General features: G+C 56.0%; 1 protein-coding gene across 1 annotated transcript in view; it reads right to left on the reverse strand.

Moving 5' to 3' along the window:
* Positions 1–4,753: 4,753 nt before the first annotated feature.
* Positions 4,754–10,000, reverse strand: part of LOC144952134 (serine/Arginine-related protein 53-like) — a 9,183-nt gene continuing 3,936 nt past the window's right edge. Inside the window, exons 4-7 of the mRNA XM_078882537.1 lie at positions 9,363–9,443; positions 6,966–7,090; positions 6,352–6,609; positions 4,754–5,184 (exon numbers count right to left, since the gene is read on the reverse strand). Coding sequence (XP_078738663.1) covers positions 5,092–5,184; positions 6,352–6,609; positions 6,966–7,090; positions 9,363–9,443 — 557 coding nt within the window. The 3' untranslated portion in view covers positions 4,754–5,091. The remainder of the gene's footprint in view (positions 5,185–6,351; positions 6,610–6,965; positions 7,091–9,362; positions 9,444–10,000) is intronic.

Genomic DNA, 10,000 nt, shown 5'->3' on the forward strand with positions numbered 1-10,000 from the left:
GGGGGGGGGCTACGGTTTAGATGAAGTGCACGAGTGACGTCATCGCGATCAGATGATGTCATCGCGGGGGGGTGCGGTTAAGATGAAGTGCACGAGTGACGTCATCGCGATCACAGTACGGGGGGGGGGCGACGGTTAAACGGTTAAGATGAAGTGCACAGATGACGTCATCGCGATCACCGCTGCCTTCACAAGGGTGGGGGCTGTTAAGTTGAAGTGTGGGGATGACGTCATCGCGATCACCGCTGCCTCCCCTTCCCACTGGCACACTTGGCAAGGCACGGCACGGGTGGCTTGTTTTTCCACTGCCAAACCCGGCCTCCGTGCACCGCTCGGTCGCCTCAGTTCGTCCGTTCACTGGGGTCGGGACCGGACTCCACAGAGCTGTAGTGTAATTCTCTCTCTGTGTGTGTGTGTCTCACTCTGTGTGTGTCTCACTCTCTGTGTGTCTCTGTGTGTGTGTGTGTCTCACTCTCTCTGTGTGTCTCTGTGTGTGTGTGTCTCACTCTCTCTGTGTGTCTCTGTGTGTGTGTGTCTCACTCTCTCTGTGTCTCACTCTCTGTGTGTCTCTCTCTGTGTCTCACTACAGACACGAACTCCACAGAGCTGTACACGAGGCGAGGGAGATCACATCTCCCTGTCACTGTAGTGTCCTTCTATCTGTGTGTGTGTCTCTGTGTGTGTGTGTCTCACTCTCCCTGTGTGTGTGTCTCTCTGTGTGTGTCTCTCTCTCTCTCTGTGTGTCTATCTTTGTGTGTGTCTCTCTCTCTCTGTGTGTCTTAGTACAGACACGATCTCTTTGTGTGTCTCACTCTCTCTTTGTGTGTCTCACTCTCTGTGTGTGTGTGTCTCACTCTCTCTGTGTGTGTGTGTCTCACTCTCTGTGTGTGTGTGTCTCACTCTCTGTGTGTGTGTGTCTCTGTGTGTGTGTCTCACTCTCTGTGTGTGTGTGTCTCACTCTCTGTGTGTGTGTGTCTCTCTCTCTGTGTGTGTGTGTCTCACTCTCTGTGTGTGTGTCTCACTCTCTGTGTGTGTGTGTCTCACTCTCTCTGTGTGTGTCTCACTCTCTGTGTGTGTGTGTCTCACTCTCTCTGTGTGTGTCTCACTCTCTGTGTGTGTGTCTCACTCTCTGTGTGTGTGTGTCTCTCTCTCTGTGTGTGTGTCTCACTCTCTGTGTGTGTGTGTCTCACTCTCTCTGTGTGTGTCTCACTCTCTGTGTGTGTGTGTCTCACTCTCTGTGTGTGTGTCTCACTCTCTGTGTGTGTGTCTCACTCTCTGTGTGTGTGTGTGTCTCACTCTCTGTGTGTGTGTGTGTGTCTCACTCTCTGTGTGTGTGTCTCTCTCTCTGTGTGTGTGTGTCTCACTCTCTGTGTGTGTGTCTCACTCTCTGTGTGTGTGTCTCACTCTCTGTGTGTGTGTCTCACTCTCTCTCTGTGTGTCTCACTCTCTGTGTGTGTGTCTCACTCTCTGTGTGTGTGTGTCTCACTCTCTCTCTGTGTGTCTCACTCTGTGTGTGTGTCTCACTCTCTGTGTGTGTGTCTCACTCTCTGTGTGTGTGTGTCTCACTCTCTCTCTGTGTGTCTCACTCTCTCTCTGTGTGTGTCTCACTCTCTCTCTGTGTGTGTGTGTCTCTCTCTGTGTGTCACTACAGACACGATATCTGTGTCCCACGATCGCTGTTGTGCGTCTCGCCCCGGTAACGCGACAACAACGACGACCTGGTGGTGGTGGTGACGATGGTGGTGGCGGTGGTGGTGGTGGTGGCGGTGGTGGTGGCGGTGACGACACCGCCACCGCACATTGGCAATATTCTCTCGTGTACGAGCTGTACGGTCCTAACTTTTTAGTGTTTTCTATATTTATATATATGCGTGTGTGTGTGTGTCTGCGTGTGTGTGTCTGCGTGTGTGTGTGTCTGCGTGTGTCTTGTGTGCGTGTCTTGTGTGTGTGTCTGTGTGTGTCTGTGTGTGTCTGTGCGTGTCTTCTGTGTGTGTCTGTGTGTGTCTGTCTGTGTGTGTGTCTTGTCCGTGTGTGTGTCTGTGTGTGTGTCTGTGTGTGTGTCTTGTCCGTGTGTGTCAGTGCGTGCGACCAGCAAGTGTTTTCCATCGTCTGGGCCGTCGCCGGGGTTTGGTTTGTTGATGTTGTCGATGTCGTCGTAGCGATGTTAATTTTTTTGTTTCAAATGTTTTTTAATAATAATTAAAGTTTCACTCTTCTGCGCGTTGCCCATCACTTCAATTTCTTTTGCGTTTTGCTTCTCCGGGTTGTGCCACGGGTCGACTGACCAGTCATCTCGGTCAGTCGACCCGTGGCACCTGCTGGGTCTGCCCCGTGACCTCCTGCCAGCGGGCGTTCGACACTTCACGTGGCCTCAACGTGCACCTAGCCTGGCACAAGCGTCGTGGTGACGTCACCACCACTTAGTGGCGAATGGCGGTTGTAGTTGTGTGTATGTCTGTGTGTGTGTCTATGTCTGGGTGGCTAAAATGCAGCAAGTTGGCACAGTAGGGGGGTAGAGCTGGTGGTGCATCTACCGGTCATCTCAGTCGGTCAACCCACGGCACCTGCTGGGTCTGTCCCCAGATCTCTTCCCGTCAGCAGAGAGCCTTCGACACTTCCCGTGACAGCCTCAAAGTGCACCTAGCCTGGCACAGGCGCCGTGGTGACGTCACCACCACTTAGTGGCGATTTGTGGGTATTGGTGTGTCTGTGTGTGTCTCTGTGTGTGGAGCGGTGGTGCAGTGGTTAGCGCTACGCTGCGCTACAAACCCGGCGATCCGGGTTCGATTCCCGCTCACGGCAACCAACACCACCGGTGACGATTATCTGAACCGGTCCTGGGCCTCCCCTAGGTCGACTCAGCCTCAAATTAGTTTGCGGTGTCGTAAAAATCGCCACTGGGGGAGAGACAAAGGCGGCCGGGCGTGGTGCTGGTAGCCACCCGCCCCCTCGTGTAGCCACAGCGCCGGTAGCCTTCATAGCTGCTGCTCGCCAACAGCACTTGCCCCTACAGCCTGTTAGAGGCTACACGGGGGCCGGGGGATCTTTGTCTTTGTGCATTAGTCTGGCTCTGTGAGCCTCAGCGACTCACACGGACCTCCGATTGTGGCATCAGACGACTTTCACGCACGTTCAGAAACGCACGTTCAGACGATTTGCACGCGGCTCTAGATTCCCACGTGTGGTGACGACGATGGCGGCGGCGGTGGTGGTGGACAATTCGTAGAAACGACCACCCTGGCCGTCACGAAATGTCATCATCATCATCCATCATCATCGTCTTCATTATCAATCATCATCTTCATCATCCATCATCATCGTCATCATCATCATCATCACCACCATCATCATCACCATCATCATCACGACCATCACCATCACCACCATCATCGTCATCACCACCACCATCATCATCACCACCACCACCACCATCATCATGACCATCACCACCATCATCATCATCACCACCATCATCACCACCATCATCATCATCATCACGACCATCACCATCACCAACATCACCACCACGTGGAAATCTACAGCAGTAGCCAAATACTCCGATGTCGACTTCGAAACGTGGCGGGAACAAAAATTGGGAAAAAAATCCACAACCAGGGAGGGAGACGCAGACTCCAAATACACAGCAGCAGCAGCAGGCGTCGTCAGGGTCGGGATGGAACCCACGACCTCCTGCGCGCCTGGCGAGGTCGTGATCGAGCTTTCACAACTTCCCTTTCCCCCGTTGAGTCGTTTATTTTAAAACACACAAACTGTAGAACAGCACCGCCACTGCGACGGACGACGACAAAGACGGACGACGAAGATGAAGACGACGACGATGACGACACCGACGATGACGACACCGACGATGATGACGATGACGACGATGACGACACCGACGACGATGACGACACCGACGATGACGACGATGACGACACCGACGATGATGACGATGACGACGATGACGACGACGACGATGACGACACCGACGATGACGACGATGACGACACCGACGATGATGACGATGACGACGATGACGACGACGACGATGACGACACCGACGATGACGACGATGACGATGACGACGACGATGACGACACCGACGATGACGACGACGACGATGACGACACCGACGATGACGATGACGACACCGACGATGACGACGACGACGATGACGACACCGACGATGACGACGATGACGATGACGACGACGATGACGACACCGACGATGACGACGACGACGATGACGACACCGACGATGACGATGACGACACCGACGATGACGATGACGACACCGACGATGACGATGACGACGACGATGACGATGACGACACCGACGATGACGACGACGACGATGACGACGATGACGATGACGACACCGACGACGACGACGATGACGACACCGACGATGATGACGACGATGACGATGACGACACCGACGATGACGACGATGACGACACCGACGATGACGACACCGACGACGATGACGATGACGACACCGACGATGACGACGACGACGATGACGACACCGACGATGATGACGACACCGACGATGACGACACCGACGATGACGATGACGACACCGACGACGATGACGATGACGACGACGACGACGACGACACCGACGATGATGACGATGACGACGATGACGACACCGACGATGACGACGACGACGATGACGACACCGACGATGATGACGATGACGACGATGACGACACCGACGATGACGACGACGACGATGACGACACCGACGATGATGACGACGACGACGATGACGATGACGACACCGACGATGACGACGATGACGACGATGACGACATCGACGATGACGACATCGACGATGACGATAACGATGACGATGACGACGATGATGACGACGATGACGACGATGACGATAACGATGACGACACCGACGATGACGACGATGACGATGACGACGACGATGACGACGACGACGATGACGCACGATCCAACTTCTCCACTGCAACGGCGGCGGAGGGGGCAGCCGCCCCCAGGGCATTGTGGGAGGAGGAGGGGGGGGGGAGGGAGAGGAGGAGGAGGGAGGAGAAGGGAGGAGGAGGGGGGGAGGGGTCACCCCACGGGGTTTCCCATGAGCCTCTCCTGCCGGAACTCCAGCAGCTTCCTGAGCCAGCGCTGCTCAGCCTCCTCCTTGTCCACGAACAGCTGAGAAGGGTGGTGGGGGTGGTAGTGGGGGGTAGTGGGGGGGGGGGTGGTGGGAGGGAGGGGTGGTAGTAGGGGGTAGTGGGGGGGGGGGGTGGGAGGGAGGGGTGGGTGGGGGGGGGTAGTGGGGGGGGGTGGTGGGAGGGGGGGGGCGTTGGGGTAAAGGGAAGAAAATCACTAACAAATCTAGAAAAAAAAACCACAAACTGTGTTCACCTCAGCAGGTCTGTGAAGGCCTCACGTGGCTCTCTTGTTCAGAGGCGACCACGTGGCCATCGCGAGAGATGGCTGCTCCACCACGTGACCGCTCGCCATCATCATCATCACAAACTCACGGCAGAAGCCATCAACTCGAAATAATCTAGACGCGTTCTTCTCAAAGTGGACACGGGCAGAAAAATAATAGAAACAACAACGACAACAACAACAAAACAACGACAACAACAACAACGACGATGACGACCGTGCCGGGCTCCGTCGATGCTGCTACTCGCTAACGGCACTTGCCCCGACAGTCTGTTAAAGGCTACACGGGGGAACTTTGTCTTTTATTGTGTAGGTGTAGTGGCATTGTTGGGTTCATCGCTATGTGTGCATGTGGGTGTGCCTGTGTGTGTCTGTGTGTGTGTGTGTCTGTGTGTGTCTGTGTGTGTGTGTGTCTGTGTGTGTCTGTGTGTGTGTGTGTCTGTGTGTGTCTGTGTGTGTGTGTGTCTGTGTGTGTGTGTCTGTGTGTGCATGCGTGTGTGTGTGCCTGTGTGTGTGTGACTGTGTGTGTGTGCCTGTGTGTGTGTGTTTGTGTGTCTGTGTGTGTCTGTGTGTGTGTGTGTGTCTGTGTGTGCCTGTGTGTGTGTGCCTGTGTGTGTCTGTGTGTGTGTGTCTGTGTGTGTCTGTGTGTGTGTGTGTCTGTGTGTGTGTCTGTGTGTGTGTGTGCCTGTGTGTGTGTGTGTGTGTGTCTGTGTGTGTGTGTCTGTGTGTGTGCCTGTGTGTGTGTGTGTCTGTGTGTGTGTCTGTGTGTGTGTGTGTCTGTGTGTCTGTGTGTGTGTCTGTGTGTGTGTGTGTGTGTGCCTGTGTGTGTGTGTGTGCCTGTGTGTGTGTGTGTCTGTGTGTGTGTCTGTGTGTGTGTGTCTGTGTGTCTGTGTGTGTGTCTGTGTGTGTGTGTGTCCTTCTTACGCTGGCATCGGCGAGTGAGTCTGGGTCTCTGTATTGGATGCGCTTTGGCACCGTCACTGCAGCTGCTGCTGCTGCCGCAGCTGTCACTGCTGCTGCTGCTGTCGCTGCTGCTGCTGCCGCAGCTGTCGCTGTTGCTGCTGCTGCCGCTGCTGCTGCTGCTGCCGCTGCTGCTTCACCCGGACCCTGGGGGGGGGGAGGGGCTCCGCCTGCCCCGGCCTGTCCCCCGCCGCGAGTCTCCTGGCTCACGGACGACGGCGCCTGCAGCTCGCGGCACGAGAAGCGGGAAGAAGCGTGAAGAAGCGTGAAGAAGCGTGAAGAAGCGTGAAGAAGCGTGAAGAAGCGTGAAGAAGCGGGGAGAAGCGTGAAGAAGCGGGGAGAAGCGGGAAGAAGCGTGAAGAAGCGGGGAGTGGGAAGCGCAAAGCACGAAGAGCGTGGAGCACGAAGCGTGGAGCACGAAGCGCTGCGCAGCGCGTAGCGTGTAGCGCGTAGTGCGCAGCGTGTAGCGTGTAGCGCGTAGTGCGCAGCGCGCAGCGCGCAGCGCGTAGTGCGCAGCGCGCAGCGTGTAGCGCGTAGCGTGTAGCGCGTAGCGTGTAGCGTGTAGCGTGCAGCCTCACGGGGACGTGCGTGGAGCGTGAGGACAGGAAGGCGCCCGGCTGGAAGTGGTCCGCCTCAATGGCGGCGATGGCGAGAGCCCTCGCCGCTCGCTGCTCCACATCGCCCACGGACACCGCCAGGGCCACTACACACACCACGGGGGGGGGGGGGTGGTGGTGGATGTGGTTAAGGTGGAGGTGGTGGTGGAGGTGGTTAAGGTGGAGGTGGAGGTGGTTAAGGTGGTGGTGGATGTGGTTAAGGTGGTGGTAGTGGTGGAGGTGGTTAAGGTGGTGGTGGTGGTGGATGTGGTTAAGGTGGTGGTGGTGGTGGATGTGGTTAAGGTGGTGGATGTGGTTAAGGTGGTCGTGGTGGTGGTGGATGTGGTTAAGGTGGATGTGGTTAAGGTGGTGGTGGATGTGGTCAAGGCGACTCAAAAATGTCATTATTAAGCTTGTGCCGGAGGCCCCGGGGGAACAGGCTTCTATGACGTCCCCTGGCCAAACCCCATTTGGCGGAGCCAGCAGATTGAATCTTCACCCTCGGGGCTCCTCCAGAGACAAAAAAAGCCACTTCGTGTGGCCACGTGGAATGTTCGAACGCTCACTGCGGAGGAGAGGCTGCCACTCCTCTGTCGGGAGCTGGACCGGTACCGCCTGGATCTCTGTGGTATTCAGGAAGTCCAGTGGACCGGCTCTGGCTCCTGCCACCATGATGGGTTGGACAGTCCTCTACTCAGGGCAGGAGACTGCCAAACAACAGGGAGTGGCTCTTCTTCTGAACACAATAATGAAGGGGGCGTGGGAGCGTGGCGGTGAGGTGTGGGAAGCTGTAAGCCCCAGGCTACTTTGGGCTCGCCTTCCCATCAACCAGAGGCAAGCAATGGTAGTTACTTATGCCCCCACCGAAGACGAACATCCGTGGAGGGATGCAGGCAGAGCCGATGAGTCAGATGCCTTCTATGACCTCCTGTCACAGGTGCTGGCTAAAGTGGCCCCTCGGGATAGAGTCATCTTGTTGGGTGACTTCAATGCCCAAGTTGGTCATGATACTGGCACCTGGTCTGGACTGATCAGCTCAATAACTCTGCTGTAGGAGGGAGGGAGATGGAACAGATGGAGACTAGTCACACACTCTGCGATAGGAGGGAGTGAGATGGATCCGCTCAATAACAACGGTAGGAGGCTGCTAGATTATCATGCAGTCCATGGGCTTGTAATTACCAACACACTGGTCCGGCATCGCCGCATCCACACAACATCATGGATGCATGCCGGAACCTGGAGGTTTCCACCAAGAGGTGGGGCCTTACCATCAGCCCCACCAGAACTAAGCACCTGCCTGGGTATTTTGTACCATCGGACACTCCACCCCCACAACTCCCAATTGGTGATGGGGCAGTTGTGGAGAGAGTGGAGAGTTTCCCACACCTGGGCAGTGTGCTTATGACCGGCTCCAGTTTATCAGCAGAGGTCTCACTCCGAATCAGTCGAGCGGCAATATCTTTTCATCGGTTGCGTAACGCTGTGTGGAAGCTACCTGGTCTGTCGCTCCGCACGAAGCTTCAGGTCTTCTCGGCCACGGTCATTCCCTCCCTTCTCTACGCTTGCGAAACGTGGACCCCCCTAGTGGAGCATCTTCGCCGGTTGGAAACATTCAGGCTGGCCTGCCTACGATCCATCCTGGGTTTAACCTGCAGGCTGGATTGTGTGAGGAGCTCACAAGTCCTTGAAAGATCTGGGCAAAGTCCCATCAGTGAGCTCCTCCGGCAGGCAAGGCTGCGTTGGCTGGGCATGCGGGCTACATGACCCAGCCACCGCATGCCTAAACAGCTTTTGTTCGGCCGGATCGAGGGGGCTAAACGGGCGCGGCACGGGCTAGAGAAGAGATGGAGTGACGTGGTACAGGAGGACGTGGAGCTGAGTGGACTTGCCGATGACTGGTACCAGCGGTGTCAAGATCGGCCTCAGTGGAGGAGGCTCGTGAAGGACGCTGCTACTGGGCAGTTGGAGGCAGTCGCCTTCCAACAACAACGGAGGGCGGAGGCGCGACGCTCACAACAACGAGCGGAGCGCCGGGTGGCTAAAGCACAGCAAGTTGGTACAGTAGGGGGCACAGGTGGTGCATCAGCCAGTCGTCTCGGTCATCTCGGTCAGTCGACCCGTGGCACCTGCTGGGTCTGCCCCGTGACCTCCTGCCAGCGGGCGTTCGACACTTCACGTGGCAGCCTCAAGGTGCACATGGCCTGGCACAAGCGTCGTGGTGACGTCACCGCCACTGAGTGGCGAATGGCGGTTGTTGTTGGTGGTGGTTGGCGGTTGCCGTGGCGTTTTCCGTGGTGGTTTCCGTGGCGATTGCCGTGGTGGTTGCCGTGGTGATTGCCGTGGTGATTGCCGTGGCGGTTGTCGTGGCGATCTCACCCTCCTGCCTCCTCCTCTCCTCCTCCTGCCCGCGCTGCTCCCTCTCCTCCTCCTTGGCCCGCAGCGTCTCGTCGGCCCGCGCTGGGAAGAGACAACGCCGCCAGTGAGACACAGACAACGCAAACAACACAGGCAACACAGGGAACGCAAACAACACAGGCAACGCAAACAACACAGGCAACGCAAACACAAACAACACAGACAACACAGGCAACGCAAACACAAACAACACAAACAACACAGGCAACGCAAACAACACAGGCAACGCAAACAACACAGGCAACGCAAACAACACAGGCAATGCAAACAACACAGACAACACAAACAACACAGGCAACGCAAACACAAACAACACAAACAACACAGGCAACGCAAACAACACAGGCAACGCAAACACAAACAACACAAACAACACAGACAACACAAACAACACAGGCAACGCAAACACAAACAACACAAACAACACAGGCAACGCAAACAACACAGGCAACGCAAACAACACAGGCAACGCAAACAACACAGGCAACGCAAACAACACAGACAACACAAACAACACACACACACACAACATACACACACATACACACAACACACACACAACACACACACACAACACACACACTACACACACACACAAC

The sequence above is a fragment of the Lampetra fluviatilis genome, chromosome 66 (assembly GCF_964198595.1).
Source record: "Lampetra fluviatilis chromosome 66, kcLamFluv1.1, whole genome shotgun sequence".
NCBI lineage: Eukaryota > Metazoa > Chordata > Hyperoartia > Petromyzontiformes > Petromyzontidae > Lampetra > Lampetra fluviatilis.